At 47.2% G+C, this 21,140-nt stretch overlaps 1 protein-coding gene across 3 annotated transcripts in view; it reads right to left on the bottom strand.

Annotated features, from left to right (window-relative positions):
* The window catches only part of scap (SREBF chaperone), a 193,613-nt gene that overhangs the window by 83,974 nt on the left and 88,499 nt on the right, over nucleotides 1-21,140 (bottom strand). For all 3 annotated transcript variants that reach the window (XM_072468197.1, XM_072468196.1, XM_072468198.1), the window contains one exon: nucleotides 3,970-4,127. In XM_072468197.1, the coding sequence (XP_072324298.1) occupies nucleotides 3,970-4,127 (158 nt within the window). The remainder of the gene's footprint in view (nucleotides 1-3,969; nucleotides 4,128-21,140) is intronic.

Here is a 21,140-nt window from a genome sequence, read left to right as displayed (position 1 = left end):
TGACAGCCATCTTAATCCATTGAAGAAACAAGTCAGCAAAAAGACCCAAAAAACATAGAACAAGATGGAGGCAGAGTTATGTTCCAAAGTTGTTGAACTAATCTTAAGTCCAGAAGGCTGCAGAGTGCTGAGCCCAAATCGGAGGTGCTGTTCCTTGAGCTTCATTGGACACTGTGGCAGGCCATGGACAGAAAGGTTTGAGTGGAAGCAACAGGAAGCTTGGGGTCATGCTTGCAGGCTGAATTGAAGCGTTCCCCAAAGCAGACAACTGGTCTATGTTTGATCTCCCCAAATGTAGAGACCACATTGTGAAAATAAACTGAAAGTACATTGCTGTTTCGCTTGGAAGAAGTGTTTGGGGCCTTGGATGGTGAGAAAGGAGGTGAAAGAACCACTGTTGCATCTCCTGCACTTGCATGGAAAGGTGCCATTGGGAAGGCAAGTGGCATTGGGATGATGAGAAATGAACCAAGAAGTTATAGAGAGGATGGTCCCTTTAGAGTGAAAGTGGAAGACAAGGGAAGACGTGTGTGGTTTTGGCATCACGCTGGAGCTGATGAAAATGGAGGAGGATGATCTGTAGAATAGAGGCTGGTGGGGTACAAGGGCAAGAGAAACCCTATCATGATTCTGGGAGGGAGGAAAAGATGAGAGCAAAAGTTTTGAAATAGATCAGAAATTGTAGAAGTTCCTTGGTGGGAATTCTTGGTTGAGGAAAAAGACTGAAACTTGCGAGGTTCACTTTACATTTTATTGATTGGCAGAGCAGGTTTGAGTGGGCAAATTACTTCCACCAGCTCCTATTTCTTATGTTACCATTAGTCACGGAGGACTGCACATCTCCCTCCAGTTGGAAAAACATTCAGCACAACTTCCTGTTTTCTATCCCATAGCCAATTTTGTATCTATACTACTTCAGGCCATTTTATCCCTTTGACTTCAGTTTTGTTAGCAAGCCTTTACATGGTACTTAAAACACCTTTTGAAAGTGTGCATGCACAACAACATTTTCAAACCTTCTCTCAATTTACAATAATTTTAACAAATAATTCCATCAGTAATTTAAGATTGCCTACAAAAAGGCAACGATGATCTAAAAAAGGCAATTAAATTGTGAATATGTTAATGAAAAATAGTAACACAATCTCGACTCTACAATATTACATCAGCAATTGATTGAGACTTAAAAATCACAAACCTAGAGCATGACCCAATTGCAGATTCATATTATTCATTTTAGGCACACTAAATAAATTAGATTTATCTCAAAAGTAATGTCACACCATCAGGTTTTATACAGAATATCATCAGTCAACTTCCCACAAATGTTGAGATAGAATTGAGATTTTTAAAATAGTGGCATGAAATGTTTATGTTGACCTGATAGCCCAGTTGGAACAGCATGACATTTCATTGAAAGTGGCCACCTCTTACAGGAAAGCACTCTCAGTTACAGACTTGAAGGGTCAGCCTAATTAGGTTACTTGAATCCTCAAGCGCAGTTTCAGCCGACAACTTTCTGTCTTAGAGGCCAGACAGAGTGCAACCACTAAAACAAAGCTCACATCAAGGCTGAGCAGCTTGGGTACATGTTTAAAAAAATCTGCACTATTGTTCCCCAGATAGCTGAACACATTTTCTTCCACAAAGGATAGTTGAGTTCAGCCCAACTGACTTGGAAGGACTTTGATTTGATCAGTTCACCTGTATTACCCGATTTCAGCTGTGATGGCGTTAGGGGTGTTACAACTGGAGACTTCCAGTGACGGCGGGCGGGAGGCGGCCGCACAATGGAGGGCTCCCGTTCGGGAACGGCATTTTCGGGGCTTTAAGCCCAGTCCCAGGGTCCACGGAGGCGTCAGAAGCAGGGAGAAGGCACGGAGGTGGCACAGTGAAGGCACAGGAAAAAAAAAAGAAAAATGTCGAGGGTGAGCAAAAAAACGGCCGTAACAAAAACAGCTGAAGGCCCGTCGGGGAGTGGAAAGGTCACCGCGGGGTCACCAAGGAAAATGGAGGCTGGAGCACCAGGGGAGGCCGCATTGCTTATGGCTGAAGAAATAACTAAGGTGATGGCTGCGGAATTCGAAAAGCAGTTGGCGCAGATTGCGAAATGCATGGAGACAGTGAGGAAGGTTTTGAGTGTGCTGGTGGAGGAGGCGGTTTCCCCGGTGAGGATGGAGACGGCGAGTGCAGTGGCGGAGGTGCGAGAGCAAGGGGAGGCGCTGAAGGAAGTGGAGGAGACGTTATTGCAGCACGGTGATCAACTTGCCTCGATGGGGAAGGAGATGCGGAAGGTGATGGACACTAACAAGGATCTGCGAGGAAAAATGGAAGACCTGGAAAACAGATCCAGGCGACAGAATTTGAGGATTGTGGGGCTGCCCGAAGGAGTTGAAAGACCAAATGCCGACTGAGTATTTTGCCGCGATGCTGGCCAAACTATTGGGGGAAGGGGGAGGATCCCTCCCGATATGAACTGGATCGGGCTCATTGGTCGTGGAGGCCTGTACCAAAGGCGAGTGAGCCGCCAAGGGTAGTGACTCTGTGCTTCCGTAGGTACAGTGTGAAGGAGAAGGTCCTGAGCTGGGCAAATCAGAAGCGGGTGGTGCAGTGGGCTGGAGCTGGTATATGTGTATACCAGGACTTTACGGTGGAGCTGGCGAGGAGGCGGGCTGCCTTCAACCTGGTGAAGAGGGCACTGTAAATTAGCAAGGTGCGGTGCGGCATTGTATATCCAGCGAAGCTGAGGGCGACTTACAAGCTCAGGGACTTTTATTTTGGAACGGCGGAAGCAGCGGAGCAGTTTGCGAAAGCAGAAGGACTGTGGCAGAACTGACAAATTGAGGAATGGCCATGTGCCGATGTAACCTCATGACTGTATTTTCTTCTTTTTTGTATCACTGCGCGCAGGTGTAGAGGCTAAAGGAGCCAATGTTGTATATATTTGGACAAGGGAAGGGACGGGACTGTCGCTGGAAATTAGGGCTCTTTGGGGTGTAGGTGGATATGCGGGGTTTGTGTGCTAAAAGGGGATCTTTGGGCTTTCCTAGGGCCGGGCAAGGGGGAAAGGGACCCAGGCGAACGGGAGTGAGGTGGGGGGAGGGGCTGCGGCCATCGGAGCCTGGCAGAACAGGGTCCGAGTGGTCTAGCCGGGGTGGAAAGTTGGGGGGAAGGAACCGAGGTTGGGAGGAGGAGTTTTACAAGAGGCAGTGGACGGGAGGAGCTGGAGACTTTGAGTGTGTGTGGGGGGGGGGGGGGGGGGGGGGGGGCTGTGTACTACGGGTAATCCCTGATTCCTTTTTGTCATTTGTTTATGTAAACATGCGGGTTGAGGTTTGGGGGTCGGTGGGATCGTTGTTATTATGGGGATTGACATATCTTGCTGATTATTGTTTATTGTTGATGGATGTAAATGTGGGAGAAAATGTGAAAAAGGAGAATAAAAAAAATTATTTTAAAAAAAAGGGGTGTTACAACTGGTCTCAGGACTCTTGGGAAAATATAGCTAGAGATCCTGCTCTTGATCACTAACCAATAGCAACCATGGATTGTGTGTTTATGCATCTGGTGGGGACATGACAGGACGTTATTGTAATGCCCTCTGCAGTTGAAGTCGACACCATGTGTGCGTAATGCGAGAATGCAGCCAATGTCCACACACTGAGTGAGTTGGGTCAATGGCTTGTGCAGAAAATTAGTGAAACAGAAATAAAACTATCTATAAACTGATAAAAACTGATCACTCATCAGTTGGCTGCATTTAATTTTCTTGCTCATTTTGTTATTTTCCTTTTTTCCTGCAGGAATCGAAAAGCTCAGAAAGCTTAAAGATAAAAGTAAAACTAATATGGGTCACATTTGAAATTAAGATTTTAGTTGAATTTCTCTAAACAAATGTGCAATAGAAATATGAGCCATGAGCTTTGAAATTCTGCCTTGTGACAGTATGAATGATTAAATCACTTCTACCTGTCTTGAAAGACGTGATTTCTTACTTCTTCCACCAGCTGAAAGACTCTTGATAGGGGGGCACGAAATACATCCACGGCAATTAAGTTTTTGTTCCAAGGGGATACAATAGCTTTTACAAATATCTGTTGGATATATGCAACCGGAGATCCGATATACTAGAAAGGAAAAACAAGACAGAAATGATCATTTCCTTTTGAGAACTAATTGGATCAATGCTGAACTTCAAACAATACAAATATTGCTGTACATAAAATGACCAACACGTGCCTATTTAAAAATTTTTGCTATTCAATACAAAGTACAATTCCAAATACATCTTCTGGGGCTTAAAGCGGAGGATTATGGAGAGATTTGGGTCGAGTTCATTTCCTGGAAAAGGTTCGCAAGGAGCAGAGTAATCTGGGTCTTCAAACTAATCTGGGTCTTAAATAGACTTATAGAATTGAAGTGTATAAAGATAAAACAAAGTTTCAAGAGACTGGTGATAACAGAGCTGATGATGGACAGTTGCACAAAAAGGGCGTGAATGGAGTGTAGATGTTGGGAATTTGGTGAAAGTGAGAATTCAGTCCTTAGCAGGAAGGAAATTCTTAGCAGAAAGGAAATTCGTAGCAGGAAATTAGGACCTTATACCTTCAATTCTTGGAATGGTTTGTGTCACAGGTAAATATTTAAATTTAATCTTCCTTTCACTTTAATGATATCAAGTAATTTTATTAAATGCACAAATATTAGTTAATTGAATAATAAAACAAAGTTAGAGAGGAAAGGCCGTGTGAGCGATGTGTCACAACTGCATCAGTTCATTGAGAGCATTGCAATGATACTGGACAACCTCATCTGCAGCACAAACCTTCATGTCAAAGAAATTCAGCTCAGAGTTGAGTGAGTCTAAGGTGTGGACATTGGCATCATGAAGGGGAAACAAATACTCTGGCTGCTTTGATTCAGAAGCAATCAAATTTCTTAGGTGAAGAAATGGTACAGATCTGGTTGGTGGTCAGGGAGAGGAGGGTCTGACAGCAAGTCAAGCAGGTAAGGGAGCCTTAAGGTTCAGGAAGGGACTTCTTCTGACTTTAAACAGCTACAAGGTTCTTGCTACCTGCCTTGATGAGGGCAAAATATGCAAGGTGGATGGCACTAGAGTCTTCTTCAACATCAGTGATCATGGCTCTCCAACTTTCACGGTCCTTGATATTTTGGTGTTGCTCTCAAATCTTTTACCTGCTCTGCTTCTTAAGCAATCAGTATATTTCCTCCTTTGTCTCCCTTTTGCTCTGGTATCCTCAATTTTCCAGTCACTACCAGATGTTCTAGTTTCTCTTTTCTTAAGTGCATACCCAAAGAAATGTAGTTGTCTCTTGTTATTCATTTGTAAAAGTTCTTGCATGTCTGTTTCCCTCAAAATTTCCTCATTGGTTGCATTTACATCACCTCTCAGAAGTTACATCGCTGTTGCCTTAATTTATCTTTCATTGTATTGCTTATATTTCAACTTTCACATCTATACTATAACTTTGATCCGATGGAGCATTTTAATAATCTCAATCCAATCTAGGACTATACCCCCAATCCCCTGTGATCTCACAGGTAACACCTTGTCAAAAACCTCCTGGAAATCTAGATGTACCACATCCACGTGTTCCCCATTATCCACCTCGCTGGTTATTTCCTCAAAGAACTCAAGCAAGTTTGTCAAGCATGACTTACCCTTCATAAAACCATGCTGACAATGCTGAATTGAGCTTAGTCTTTCCAAATGTTCAGTCATCTCCTCCTTAATGATTGATTCCAGCAACCTCCCCACCACACAGGTCCTCAACTGTCCTACCCTCAATTATCTGTGTCCAGTCTACTTGGGCCAACTCTTTCTTCAGGCCTGTATAATTACCTAAATAGTATGGCACTCTTTGTCTTCTCTAGTTCAATCAGCATTCAAAACTTTAGCATGCTGTGATCACTCTTTCCAAAAGGATCCTGAACGACAAGACTATTATCAACCCTTCTTCATTACATAATACTAAATTTAAAATAGCCTTATTCCGATACTGGGTGCATTTAGGTGCGATTTTGAAATATGTTGTACTGATTGGTCATTCCCTTGCAGGGTTTTCTTGTGCACTACGCTTTTCACACATTCTGACCTCCTTTAATCTCTTATAACACTCAGCCTCATCCCCAACTTTCACTCCCACAGTTACCTTATATTTAGATTTTTTATGTTTCCTTTCTACTCCGCAGCCATTTGACTGGCCCTACCTGTTCATCCTATTAACCTCTACCTTCTCCTCACATGCTGACTGGCTGCTCTGGTTCCCATTAACCATTATACTTCTTGTAATTTTACCCCCCGCCCCCACACCACCATTTGCTACTTTAAAATCCTTGTCACCACCCTATTTATCCTTTCTGCTAGAACACTGGTCCCAGGTCGGTTCAGGTGGAGACCGTCTCAGTGGTACAGATCCCTTCTGTCCCAATATTGATGTCAACGCCCATGAAATGGAACCCCTATTTCCCGTACATGTTTACGTCTCCAATTTTCTCATCCCTATGCCAATTTGCACGTGGCTCAGTTAGTGCTCCAGAGAATATAACCCTCGAGGACCTGTTCTTTAATTTTGTTCCAAGTTCCTGATAATCCCCAAACAGGTCCTCTTTCCTAGTCTTGTATATGTTGTTTGTCCCAATGTGGACCACAACAACTGGATCTTCCCCTCCAACTCCAATATATTTTCACGGTTAGAGATGTCCCTCATCTTGGCTAGGCAACAAACCAGGATTCGCAGTCCTGCTTGCAAAGGATGCTATCATTTCCCCTGATTATAGAATCCCCTATAACTACCACTTGTCTTTTTGCTCCTCCCACTTGAATGGTCTCCTGTACCACAGTGCAGTGGTTCGCTACTCATCCTCCTTACAGTCCTTTTCTTCATCCACACAGGAGCAAGTACTTCATACCTGTTGGACAAGGTCAAGAGCAGGGACTCCTCCGTTTCTGAGTTCAGGATCCCTCTACCTGCCTCGCAGTCACACACTGCTGTCCCTGACGACTGGCCGAATTTGAGGTACTTAAATCTATGGAGTGTGACCGCCTCCGGAAACAAAACATCTAGGTAACTCTCAAATAACAAAGAAATGTACAGCACAGGAACAGGCCCTTCGGCCCTCCAAGCCTGCGCCGACCATGCTGCCCGACTAAACTACAATCTTCTACACTTCCTGGGTCCGTATCCCTCTATTCCCATCCTATTCATGTATTTGTCAAGATGCCCCTTAAATGTCACTATCGTCCCTGCTTCCACCACCTCCTCCGGTAGCGAGTTCCAAGCACCCACTACCCTCTGCGTAAAAAACTTGCCTCGTACATCTACTCTAAACCTTGCCCCTCGCACCTTAAACCTATGCCCCCTAGTAATTGACCCCTCTACCCCGGGGAAAAGCCTCTGACTATCCACTCTGTCTATGCCCCTCATAATTTTGTAGACCTCTATCAGGTCGCCCCTCAAACTCCTTCGTTCCAGTGAGAACAAACCGAGTTTATTCAACCGCTCCTCATAGCTAATGCCCTCCATACCAGGCAACATTCTGGTAAATCTCTTCTGCACCCTCTCTAAAGCCTCCACATCCTCCTGGTAGTGTGGCGACCAGAATTGAACACTATACTCCAAGTGTGGCCTAACTAAGGTTCTATACAGCTGCAACATGACTTGCCAATTCTTATACTCAATGCCCCGGCCAATGAAGGCAAGCATGCCGTTTCCCTTCTTAACTACCTTCTCCACCTGTGTTGCCCCTTTCAGTGAACGGTGGACCTGTACTCCTAGATCTCTCTGACTTTCAATACTCTTGAGGGTTCTACCCTCAAGCGAGCCGGCTGTTGGCCCACCAACTTCGTAAGAGGATAGCGGTGAGAGAGATTGGGGGAGTTAGGGACGAAACGGGAACTATGGAGCAGAGAGCAGGGAAAGTAAATGAGGTGTTCAAGACCTTTTATGAGAGGCTATATAAGTCCCAACCCCCGGGGGGAAAAGAAGGAATGCTACACTTTCTGGACCAGCTAAGGTTCCCGAGGGTGGAGGTGCAGGAGGTGGCAGGTCTGGGGGCGCCAATCGAGGTGGAGGAGGTGATTAAAGGACTGGGGAACATGCAGGCAGGAAAGGCCCCGGGACCAGACGGGTTTCCGGTGGAATTCTGCAGGAAGTATGTGGACCTGTTGGCCCCGCTGTTGGCGAGAACCTTTAATGAGGCTAGGGAAAGGGGGATGCTACCCCCGACAATGTCAGAGGCGGCGATATCGTTAATTCTGAAGCGGGATAAAGATCCGCTGCAATGCGGGTCATACAGGCCTATCTCACTCCTAAATGTAGATGCCAAACTGCTGGCGACAAGGATAGAGGATTGCGTCCCAGGGGTGGTGCATGACGACCAGACAGGGTTTGTAAATGGGCGACAACTGAATGTTAACGTGCGAAGGCTGGTGGGGGTGATGATGACGCCCCTACCGGAGGGGGAAGCAGAGATAGTGGCGGCGATGGATGCGGAGAAGGCATTCGATAGGGTGGAGTGGGACTATCTGTGGGAGGTGCTGAAGAGGTTTGGGTTCGGGGAGGGGTTTATTAGATGGGTCAGACTCTTGTATGGGGCCCCAGTGGCAAGTGTAGTCACAAACCGGCAAAGATCGGGGTATTTTCGGCTACACAGGGGTACAAGACAAGGGTGCCCCCTGTCCCCGTTACTGTTCACGTTGGCAATTGAACCACTGGCCATAGCGCTGAGGGACTCTAAGAAGTGGAGGGGGGTGGTTAGAGGGGGAGAGGAGCATCGAGTGTCGCTCTACGCTGATGACCTACTGCTATACGTTGCGGACCCGGTAGAAGGGATGCCAGAGGGTATGCAGATACTTGGGGAGTTTGGAGAGTTCTCGGGATACAGACTAAATATGGGGAAGAGCGAGCTTTTTGTAATGCACCCTGGGGAACAGGGAAGGGGAATAGATGCTTTGCCGTTAAGGAGAGTGGAAAGGAACTTCCGATATCTGGGGATCCAGTTAGCCAGGAACTGGGGAACCCTGCATAGACTTAACCTGACGCGACTGGTGCAGCAGATGGAGGAGGACTTCAAGAGGTGGGATATGTTGCCGCTATCGCTGGCGGGCAGAGTGCAGGCAGTTAAAATGATGGTCCTCCCGAGGTTTCTTTTCGTGTTTCAGTGCCTCCCAATTCTGATCACAAAGGCCTTTTTAAAAAAAATAGACAGGAGCATTATGAGCTTTGTGTGGGCAGGAAAGACCCCGCGGGTAAAGAGGGGGTTCCTGCAGCGCAGTAGGGATAGAGGGGGACTGGCGCTGCCGAGCTTGAGCGACTACTACTGGGCCGCCAATGTGTCGATGGTCTGTAAGTGGATGAGGGAGGGAGAGTGAGCAGTGCGGAAGAGGCTGGAGATGGCGTCCTGTAAGGGAACGAGCCAAAAACGCTGGTGACGGCGCCGCTGCCGTTCTCCCCGAAAAGGTACACCACAAACCCAGTGGTGGTGGCAACCTTGAGGATCTGGGGCAGTTGAGGCGACACAGGGGGGTGACGGGTGCCTCGGTGTGGTCCCCGATTAGGAATAACCACAGGTTTGTCCCAGGGAGGATGGATGGGGGGTTCCAGTGTTGGCAACGAGCGGGAATTAGGAAGCTGAGGGACCTGTTTATAGACGGGACGTTTGCAAGTCTGGGAGCGCTAGAAGAAAAATATGAGTTGCCCCCGGGGAACATCTTCCGGTATATGCAAGTGAGGGCGTATGCGAGGCAACAGGTGAGGGAATTTCCGCAGCTCCCGACGCAGGGGATCCAAGATAGAGTGATTTCTGGGGCATGGGTCGGGGAGGGGAAAGTGTCCGAAATATATCGGGAGATGAGAGAGGAGCTGAAGGGAAAATGGGAAGAGCTGGGGGAAGAGATTGAGGAGGGGCTATGGGCTGATGCCCTAAGCAGGGTAAATTCCTCGTCTTCGTGTGCCAGGCTTAGCCTGATTCAATTTAAGGTTCTACATAGAGCAGATATGACGGGAGCAAGGCTGAGCAGGTTTTTCGGGGTGGAGGACAGGTGTGGGAGGTGCTCGGGAAGCTCGGCTAACCACACACACATGTTCTGGTCGTGTCCGGCACTGAATGAGTTCTGGGGGGGGCGTGGCAAGGGTAATTTCAAAGGTGGCGAAGGTCCGGGTCAAGCCAGGCTGGGGGTTAGCTATATTTGGGCCGGGAGTGCAGGAGGCAAAAGAGGCCGATATTTTGGCCTTTGCGTCCCTAGTAGCCCGGTGTAGGATTCTACTCATGTGGAAGGAAGCGAAACCCCCAGGCATGGAGGCCTGGATAAATGACATGGCAGGGTTCATAAGGCTGGAACGAATAAAATTTGCGCTGAGAGGATTGGCTCAGGGGTTCTCCTGGCGGTTGCAACCGTTCCCTGACTATCTCGCAGAACGAAAATGGAAAGAGAGAAAGACAGCAGCAGCAACCCCGGGGGGGGGAGCACTATTTTGTGTGTTTTTTTTCTATTTGTTTTTTGTTGTTAGTTCACTATATTATTTAAATAATGTTATTTACTAGTTAATGTATAATAAAAACGGGGAAAAGTTTTTGTTTGAAAAACTTAATAAAATATATTTTTTAAAGAACATATGCACTTCAGGCCACCAGACCCGCTGTGTTCAGCAACTTCTCCCTGTCTGCTCTGCCTCAGAGCCACACTGTCCCTATTCCCTAGTTCTCCCTCAATGCTCTCACCTTCTGACCTATTGCTCCCATGCCCACCCTCCTGCCATACTAGTTTAAACCCTCCCGTGTGACACTAGCAAACCTCGCGGCCAGGATATTTATGCCTCTCCAGTTTAGATGCAACCCGTTCTTTTTATATAGGTCACACCTGCCCCGGAAGAGCTCCCAGTGGTCCAGGTAATGGAAACCCTCCCTCCTACACCAACTGTTTAGCCACGTGTTTAGCTGCTCTATCTCTCTCTCCCTCTCGAATGTGCCGCAGTATCTGCAGCTCATCAATTCTGAAATTCCTTGAGCAACAAACACTTGCCGCAGATGTGGTCACTGCAGCTCCCAACGAGATCTGCCAGCTCCCATATCAGGCATATTACAGCACATTGTCTGTCCAGCCATCTCAACTTAGTTAATTAATCAGTTTTGGAGTGATTTTGTTTTTCAAATTTAACACAGATACCCTACCAGCCAATCAGGTCACAGCTTTCCTGTGACGTCAGTTTTTCTGTTTGTTTCATCTTCAGTGGAATCTCCGATGCTCTGTTCTCCGAATCTGCTCCCAGGAGACTAGGCTACGAATCGCCGAGGTAAGTTACTTTGTATACTCACTGCTCCGATGCTCTGCCCTCCGAATCTGCTCCCAGGAGACTAGGCTGCGAATCCCCGAGGTAGGTCACATTATATACCACCGCTAAACTGAAGGTTTCTGTACGGCCTTGGCTCCAAGACTTAGATGCGGGCCTAGCCTTCCGGCTGTAGGTTGTGGACTGGCCTCTCAGGCTGATGGATACAAATACTGGCCTTTCTGTTTCAGAGGGTGCTGGCAATACCATTGTTTCCCTTTGATGCTTCATTTTGTGTATCTGTCTGTCTGCCTCTCTCAAATTCCTTGACTCTAGGAATTAGCATGTGTATACCTCCACTGATTTCTCGGTTGTCTGTGTAAACTGTTTCTATTAACACCGGTTTCTGTCTAGATGTCTGCTAATCTAGTTATTGGGAAAGTTGCACCTCATCATGCCCTTTGAATGCTGGCTATTGCTGTCGTTAGGCAGATTTCTACTGTGCTGGGCAGATTGCATCCTATCATGCCATATTAAATTTGTTTTACTGCTGTTACTCAGCAGATCCATGACATCTATTGGGTGTTTTGGTGATCATCTTATATAGGTGGCCTCAAACATTCTCCCTAATTCTGCTGTGCGTGGCACGTCTATCTCGGAGCTTGGGTTTGAGTCCCATTCCAAGACTTGTCAGCCAAGGAAAGTGTGTTCATAAAGTGGTCAAGCAGGTCTATGATCAACCTGTAAATCCTGCCACTGCATGCCAACAGGCACCAACAGCAGAGAAATTCCCAGTCAGCCTTATGATGGAAAGAGAGTTGGAGCCTCTACCATCACTATCCATAGTAAAATGCATGCTGCCACACCAATTTGGATTCCATGAGTCAATTGTAACACCACCACCAAGATTCAGTACAAGTTTAGCATAACTTCTATCCCTCTGGAAATAAAGATTGGTTTTCTTTATGGCTTTAATAACCTGCGGCACAATTTTATGATTTATGTGCTTGCATGGAGATCCCTTCATTCTTCTACCCCACCAAGGCTTGGGCCTTCCAAATAATAAGTGATCTCCCTATTCTTTCTACTAAAATGCACGAACTCACATTTATTTGTGCTGAACTTCGTATGTCATTTATTTAACAATCTGCAATTTTATTAATGCCCTTCTGCAATTTGTTGCAGTCCTCCTAGGTAATGATTATCGCCATCCAACTTGTTGTCACCTGCCAAATCGGAGTTGTATTTTTGAATCCACAGTCCCACATTGTTCATGCAAATTGTGAACAGAAATTAGATTGGTCAAGCAAGATTTTTCCTTTTCAAATCCTGTTGACTATTCATGTTGCACTTTGCTCCGGACTCAACATTCTCTATTAAGGGGCACCTTATCGAAGACCAGAAAAATTATATTTGCTCCATTACCACGGTCTGATCTGTCCGTTGCCCCCACAAAAAATTCAATAAGGTTGGTCAAGCAAGGCTTTTCCTTTTTGAATCCATGCTGATTATACATTATTATATGTTGCATTTCTACAATTTTTCTGTTCTATCCTTTTGTAGGGACTCCATTACTTGCCCTACCAATGATATTGAGCGACTGGTCTATAACTCCCTGGACATGTCTTGCCCCCCTTTCTTAAATACAGAAATTACATTACCTATCAGCCAGTCCTTTGGCAATTTGCCTTTTGCTCATGAATTATTAAATACGAGTAGTGAGGTGAGCACAGGAGCTGCTGCATTTCGCAAGCTCCGGCTCTGCTCATACAACACAGAACAGAACAGCACAGTACAGTTCCGTCGACCCACGATGCTGTGCCGACCATTTATCCTAATCTAAGATCAACCTAACCTACACCCCTTTAATTTACTGCTGTCCATACGCCTGTTCAAGAGTCGCTTAAATGTCCCTCATGACTCTGACTCCACCACCACTGCTGGCAGTGCATTCCATGCACCCACCACCCTCTGTGTAAAGAACCGATCCCTGACATCTCCTCTATACCTTCCTCCAATCACCTTAAAATTATGTCCCCTCGTGCTAGCCATATCCACCCTGGGGAAAAGTTTCTAGATATCCACTAGATCCATGCCTCTCATCACCTTGTCCACCTCCATCAAGTCACCACTCTTCCTTCTTTGCGCCAGTGAGAAAAGCCCTAGCTCCCTCAACCTTTCTTCTTAAGACATGCCCTCCAGACCAGACAGCATCCTGGTAAATCTCCTCTGCACTCTCTCCAAAGTATCCACATCTTTCCTATAATGAGGCGACCAGAACTGGACATGATATTCCAAGTGTGGTCTAGCCAGGGTTTTATATAGCTGCAGCAAAATCTCACGGCTCTTAAACTCAATCCCCCCGTCAATGAAAGCCAACACACCATACGCCTTCTTAACAACCCTATCAACCTGAGTGGCAACTTTGAGGGATCTATGTACGTGGATCCCCAAATCCCTCTGTTCCTCCACACTTCTAAGAATCCTGCTTTTAACCCTGTATTCAGCATTCAAGTTCGACTTTCCAAAATGAATCACTTCACATTTATCTAGGTTGAACTCCATCTGCCACTTCTCAGCCCAGCTCTGCATCCTGTCAATGTCCTGTTGTAACCTGCAACAGCGCTCGATACTATCTACAACTCCACCAACCTTTGTGTCATCAGCAAACTTACTAACCCACCCTTCCACTTCCTCATCCAAGCCATGTATAAAAACGTCAAAGAGAAGAGGTCTCGGAACAGATCCCCGCGGGACACCATTGGTCACCAACCTGCAGGCGGAATACTTTCCATCCACTACCACTCACTGTCTCCTTTCGGCCAGCCAATTCTGTATCCAGTCAGCCAAATTTCCCTGCATTCCATACCCCCTAACTTTCTGAATGAGCGTACCATGGGGAACCTTATCAAATGCCTAGTGAAATCCATATACACCACATCCACTGCCCTTCATCAATGTGTCTCGTCACATCCTCAAAGAATTCAATGAAGTTTTTTTTAAATCCATGTGCACATTTCTTTTATGTCTTTTCTTGATTTACATAGCGTTTATTTTGTTCCGATATTTGTTGGTCAGTGTTTTGGCATTATTAAGTCTAGAAAATTGCTTAAATTCTCATTGATCCATGGCGGATTGAAGGGGTTGGGGTGGGGCCTATTCTTCAGTGGCGCAGCTAGTTTTGGGAGGTCTCCACCCTGACGGTGTGGTGTATACTGATGAATGATGGCTGCTTACAGTGATATTAATCCATCTGAATGTCTTGGCTCTGCGGTACGGGTTGTCAAAGCTCAATTTCAAGAGAGGTATTTTTATGGAGGTGTTGAAGGTGCACAAGAAGGTTCTTGCTGCAGAGAGAGCACTGTCGATGGTGCACATTTAATCCAGTCTTCAAAGCTGGGGGTGGGAACTGGCCTCCCGACCCCTGGTTGTCCTGTTCCTGATGTCAGTCAAGAGGTGCTTGAGATGGCTGAGCCAGCCAGGTAACCCCCCCCCCCCGCCCCCCCAACCCCACCCCTCTCCTCCTCCCCCCCTCCTCCACTGAAGCCTCGGTTGCGAGCCACCTCGGTTCGTGTGAGACAGCATCTGGGAAGCAATGAGATTTCATGCTTCGATCATTGGAATCTGTGGAAGATACTGAAATTTGCTCACTACTTTTGATCCTGCTTTATTCTTGATTCTATTTTCTTTGTGTGCCGGTAGAGAAGTCTTCATCCTGATAACAGCCTCGCATCTCAGTTGTTATCCTGGACTTTGCTCGCTGATAATTATGCGTTGTCTGTTGATGTTGTCAATATATTTGCTTGCAGGGAAGTAAATAATTTGGGTGCGATGTCCTGCATTCCTGATTTAATATGTTTATATCATGTTATGCTGAATGTTGAGTTTGGGATTTGTGCACAGACTCTATCCTAAAGTATCCTTGGTGGGAGGATGAGCAGAGCCAGTGTGGGATGAGGCTGGAGGGGAGAGATTGGTATGATTAGTTTTGTCCTCATTATTTTTGAGGAAGGTCTCTTATTTTTGGTTTAGCACCGTTCCATGTTCAAGCCCAGGCTGACGGTGTTATCCTGTTGAGGACTGGGACTTATGTGGCTCCTCTTTAGGGATAAGTCAGTCCTTTCTCCTGATATGGGTCTCCCTCTTTGACTGCTGGGTATGTTGCGAATCCTTGAGCTTAGTTCTGAATTTTTATTTGGTGACAGTGCCAGGTCAGGCCACATTCGACTCCGGGATCAGTGATCAGTATCCTGCTGCTCCGTGGATGGGTGATTCCTTTTTTTTTTAAACTGTGGGAGACTCTGGGTTAAGAGTTGGGGCTTGGTGATGCCCAGTCCTCCTCTCATCATCCTGTAGTTATACCATGTCTGCCTGTTCTAGCCTGGACTTGGAGAAGAGTATAATTTGCACTGTGAATGTTAATCGGTATCCCCTTAAGCTTTGAGGTTCTCGGGATATTGTTTTCTAGCTATGGGCACAGTAGAGGTCTGTGATGTTATTGGTATCCTGTTCTGGTATAGATGGGTTCTGTAACGTGAAGGGAACATGTTGGGAATTTTGTCCCTCATTCATCAGTCTTATTTGTGCTCATTCTTGCATTGACTATTGTTGTGCCTGTACCTGTTTTGTCGTTACTTATGGTTATTCTTTTTTGTTTTGCTCGATGCGACTTGTGTAAAAATTGAAAACTCCAAAAGTCTTGAAGAAGAGAGTAGTAATGTTTCTGCTTTTTCTTCCCTTCATACTTTTAAAGTTAGTCAAATTCAATGCATATGGACCAGGGGATTTACTAACTTTGACTTTGTTCAGTATATTCTAAGTACACGGGCGGCCTGGTGGCACAGTGGTTCGCATGGCTGCCTACGGCGTCGAGGACCCGGGTTCGATCCCGGCCCCGGGTCACTGTCTGTGTGGAGTTTGCACATTCTCCCCGTGTCTGCGCAGGTTTCACCCCCACAACCTAAAGATGTGCAGGTTAGGTGGACTGGCCATGCTAAATTGTCCCTTAATTGGAAAAAAAATAAGTGAGTACTCTGAATTTATTTTTTAAAAAGTATATTCTAATTACACTTATCTTATTGCTCATCTCATCATTGAATTCATTTCTACTTGTTCTATCTCCCTGGAAACACTCTCACTCACTATTTGGAGGTCTATAGAATACACCAGTAGCATGATCATCCGCCTTTTGCTTCTCAACTTTAACCAAATGGATTCTGTCTTTGTCCTCTCCAGGACATCCTCTCTTTCCAATATGGGAATGTCTTCTCTCATCAGTAATCCCTTTATTCCTTCCCTATCTTTTCTGAACACTTTGTATCCTTGAATATTTTATGCCTCCTCTGAACCTACTTTAAACCACTTTTCTGTCATTGGCACTAAATCAAATTTTCACACAGCTATTGGTGTCTGTAGCTCATCAACCTTATTTACCACATTTTGTATGTTTACGTACAATAACATGTTTTACGTTGTAAATCTTTGTTTCCTTCTTGGTCTCCTCCGATCTAATATGGTACTACTGCTTTCTCTAGTGTTAGCCAAAACTCTCACTCCTTTATCTACTTATTCTTCTTTTCCTTTTTTTATAAATTTAGAGTAGTCAATTATTTATTTTTTTCCAATTAAGGGGCAATTTAACATGGCCAATCCACCTAACCAGAACATCTTTGTTTTGTGGGGGTGAAATCCACGCAGACATGGGGAGAATGTGCAAACGCCACACGGACAGTGACCCAGGGCCGGGATCTGAACCCGGGTCCGCAGCGCAGCAGTCCCACTGCTAACCACTGGGCCACATGCCACCCCTGCTTATACTTCTTTTCTGCTTCTATATGTTGGCTCCCATCCCTCTGTCAGTGGAGTTTAAATACAACCCAACCACACTACTGAACCTTGCCTTAAGCACATTAGCCCCAGTCCTGTGAAGGTGCAATCCAATCCTTATTGAATAGATCGGACAAGTTCCATGGCATGAGGCAATGTCTTTAGAATCTGTCGTTGCCCCTCCTGCACTATGACCCAAGTCATGCATTGATCCTCCCAATCTTCCAATTTCTACCCTTGCTAGCATGTGACAGAGTAATCCAGAGATTACTACCTTCAAGATCCTACTTTTTAAAACTCCTCCCTAGCTCATGAGAATATGACTCTTGGACTGCAGTACCTGGTCTGTCTACATCATTGGCACCATTGATTTGTACCAAAACCTAAGGCTCACTCCTTTCTCCCGGCAGAATAATCTGCGCCCTCTCCGTGATATCCTTTAATCTAGCTCCAGGCCACGTGGGATCAAGATGATAATGACATCAATGCTTCTGTCCCCAACTGTGGAAACTCCTAATGGCTGCATTTCTATTCTTTGCTATATCCCTCTTGTGGATTCCACTGTCAGTTGTGTACACCTTCAAGGTATCTCACTCCCAACAGTCTCCAGTGCTCAGCATTGGTTCGATAGTGCTTATACCAAGAAAACTCCTGTACTTCCTGCCTCTTTCTCTCGTGCTATCTACTATCTTGAACTCCTGTTGCCTTTGGGGGTGATTACCTCCTGGAACTATCCACTGACTGCTGGAAAGTTCAGATATAGAGGACAAGCAGCAATGAGGCACATCAGTTTCACACCTTGTTCAAATGAGCTGCTGCAACTCTTCCTCAAAGTCACATAGTAAGGATGATACTTCGATGAAGCACTAAAAAGTTGTTGACATCGATACCATATACACAGCAATGCCTTCAGGAGAGATGGTGGAGATATTCAAAAAGGACAATCTGAAGATTGACTAGAAGGATTATTCAGATCTGAAACATTGGGCACGATCTATTGGGAATGAGGCGCGGCCGGTAGATGCCGGGTGAAGCCTCCCGCGGTCTTCTCTGCAACCAGTACACCTCGTGAGACCTACCTAGATCGCGAGATCAGGATCCCACCCACAAAGGGTGTGACCAAGCCACACTCACTCAAGTAGGTTTTAAACTTACTTAAGCGAACTCACCCAGGATCTACCGGCCTCCCCAGGGAGGCCCTAGCCGAGCGCCGTTCAGTACTGCTTGACACAAACATGGACCGGGTGGCACAGCATCCGGGGCTCTCCCGGGCCATTGGAAACTGCTGGGAGGTCAAGGACAGTGCAGGGTGGCAACCTGGCCTTCCCTCTGGCATGTAGGCACCGTGGCACTGACAGGCTGGCACTTGGCACTGCCAAGGCACCCAGGTAGCACTGAAAAGCCAGGAGGAGCACTGCCAGGTTGCCAGTGCAAGGGCGTCTGGGTGGTAATGCCAAGGGTCAGGGCCTGAAGGGGCCATGCCCATGAAAGGAGGGTGGGGGGGGGGGATAATGTCCATACATGTGGGGGGTGTGGTGGACCCACAAGCTCACTTGGAGATCTGTGAACTATTTCAAAGTGGCAGCCCAATCTCAGAGACGACGGTCTGGCCAGCACATTCAGCTCCATAGTGACGAAAATAATTCTCAGTGTGGGACTTCCGGTGGCGGCTATGGAGTGAGAGGTCGCACACCCGCTCAAGGCGATATTTTTTGTTTTTTTCCCCATCCGAAGGGTGGTGTATTTGACGGCAAGAGGAGCAGGAGTGCCTGTGGAAGGTTTGACTGCTGTGATGTGGCTGGTGGATGGATCCACAAATTAGGAATGGGGCATGAAGAAAAGAGCTGCTGGAACAGGAGAGTCTTCGTGGTGCACTACAGGATATGATGGTGGAGGGCAAGAGAGCTGCCCTGCCTGCCCAGTGACCAACGGAAGAGTTTCTGCATGCAAAGTTTTGCCAGCAGAGGAAGGAGGCCCGGAAGATCTGGTCAAGGTGGTGGAAATGATTAAGTCAGAGATTGAGAGAGTGGAGAAGAGGCTGGTGAGGGGGGTGGGGAACCCCCCGACTATGCTGGTCGCGTGGAATGTGAAGGGGCTGAATGGGCTGGTCACACAGACGCGTGTTTGCACGCCTGAGGAGTCTGAAGGCGGTCGTGGCCTTCCTGCAGGAGACGCACTTAAAGATAGGGGGCCAGACAAGGTTGAGGAAAGGCTGGGACTGGATATGACGACGAGGCGGCGTTCGTGAATAAGCGGGTGATGTTCGAGGTGGGGAATATTGTGGCAGACTTGGGGGTGGGTGGGGGGGCGGTGAGTTGCGAGTGGCCCTGGTAAACATTTCTCCCCCAAATTGGGATGATGTACATTTCATTAAGCGGGTGCTGGGGAAGATTCCTGATTTAGACTCACCGGTTGGGGGTATGGGGGAGGTCACGGCTGCCACGCTGTGGGAGGCGCTTAAGGAGGTGGTTAGGGGTGAGTTTATCTCAATTCGGGCATATAGGGAGATGGCAAGGCTGGTAGATGAGATCCTGAGGGTGGATAGGAGGTATCCAGAAGCCCAGGAGGCAGGGCAGAGGCTCCAGCTGGAGTTTGGGTTAGTGTCCACAGGTCAGGCGGTGGGGCAATTTTGGAGTGCCAGAGGGGCAGTATACGAGTACGGTAAGAAGGCGAGCAGAATGGTGGCCCACCAGCTGAGGTAGCAAGAAGTGGCAAGGGAAACTTGCAGAGTAAAGGTCGATAACACTAGGGTGGTGTTGAACTCGGAGGGGGTGAATGGAGTGTTTGAGACATTTTTTGAGAGGTTATACAAGTCGTAGCCTCCTGCAGGGGGGAATACAGTGGTTTTTGGACGTGCTGGAGCTTCCCAAGGTAGAGGAGCAGCTGGTTCAGGGATCGAAGTCCCCAATTGAGTTGAGGGAGATGATGGAGAGCATGGGTACGATGCAGGCAGGGAAGGTCCTGCCTGGACAGGTTCCTGGTGGAGTTTTATTCAAGGTTTTGGGTGGACATGTGGGTCACTGCTGGTGAGGGCATTTAATGAGGCAAGGGAGAGAGGGGAGCACCCCCATACTGTCGCAGGCTTCCATCTCCCTGATACTGAAAAAGGGCAAGGATCCAGAGCAGTGTGGGTTATAACGCCCGGTACCGTTACTGAACAGAGATGCCAAGCTGTTGCAAAGGTGTTGGCCTAGCAAATCAAAGACTGCGTCCTGGGGTGATAGGCGAAGACCAAACGGGTTTTGTGAAATGGGAGGCAGTTGTTGGTGAATGTGAGGATGCTGCTCAATGTAATTATGATGCCTTCGGAAGGGCAGGAGGTGGTGGTGGCCATGGACACGGAGAAGGTGTTTGATCGGGAAGAGTGGGAATATCTGTGGGAGGTGCTGTGGCGGTTTGGGTTCAGACAGGGTTTTGTGGATTGCTTCCGGCTGCTATACAAGGCACCGGTCGCAAGCGTGATGACGAACCAAGTGAGTTAGGGATATTTTTGGTTGCATCAGGGGACGAGGCAGGGGTGTCCGCTCTCCCCGTTGCTCTTTGCTTTGGTGATAGAGCCGCTGGCAATGGCACTTAGGGCGTCGGGGGGGCGGAGAGGAATTGTGCGGAGGTGGCATCGAGGGTAGGATCTCACTGTATGTGGACAACCTGCTGCTATACATTTCAAACCCACTGGGCAGTATTGGGAACATCATGGAATTCTGGAGGAATTCGGCCAGTTCTCCAGGTACAAGTGGAATATGGGAAAGGGCGAGGTGCTCCCGATTGAGACTAGAGGGCAGGAGAGGAGATATGGGGAGCTGCCTCTCAAGGTATTGGGGGCGAGTTTTAGATACTTGGGCAACCAGGTGACACGGGGCTGGGCGCAGCTCCACAAGCTGAACTTGACTCGGTTGGTAGAGCAGATGAACGGGGACTTTAAGAGGTGGATGTGCTGCCGCTGGCGGGATGGGTGCAGACAGTAAAAATGACGGTGCTGCCAAGATTTCTGTTCGTATTTCAGAACCACCCAGTCTTCGTCCT

Source organism: Scyliorhinus torazame, chromosome 11, assembly GCF_047496885.1.
Source record: "Scyliorhinus torazame isolate Kashiwa2021f chromosome 11, sScyTor2.1, whole genome shotgun sequence".
NCBI lineage: Eukaryota > Metazoa > Chordata > Chondrichthyes > Carcharhiniformes > Scyliorhinidae > Scyliorhinus > Scyliorhinus torazame.
This window is presented reverse-complemented; position numbering and strand designations above follow the sequence as displayed.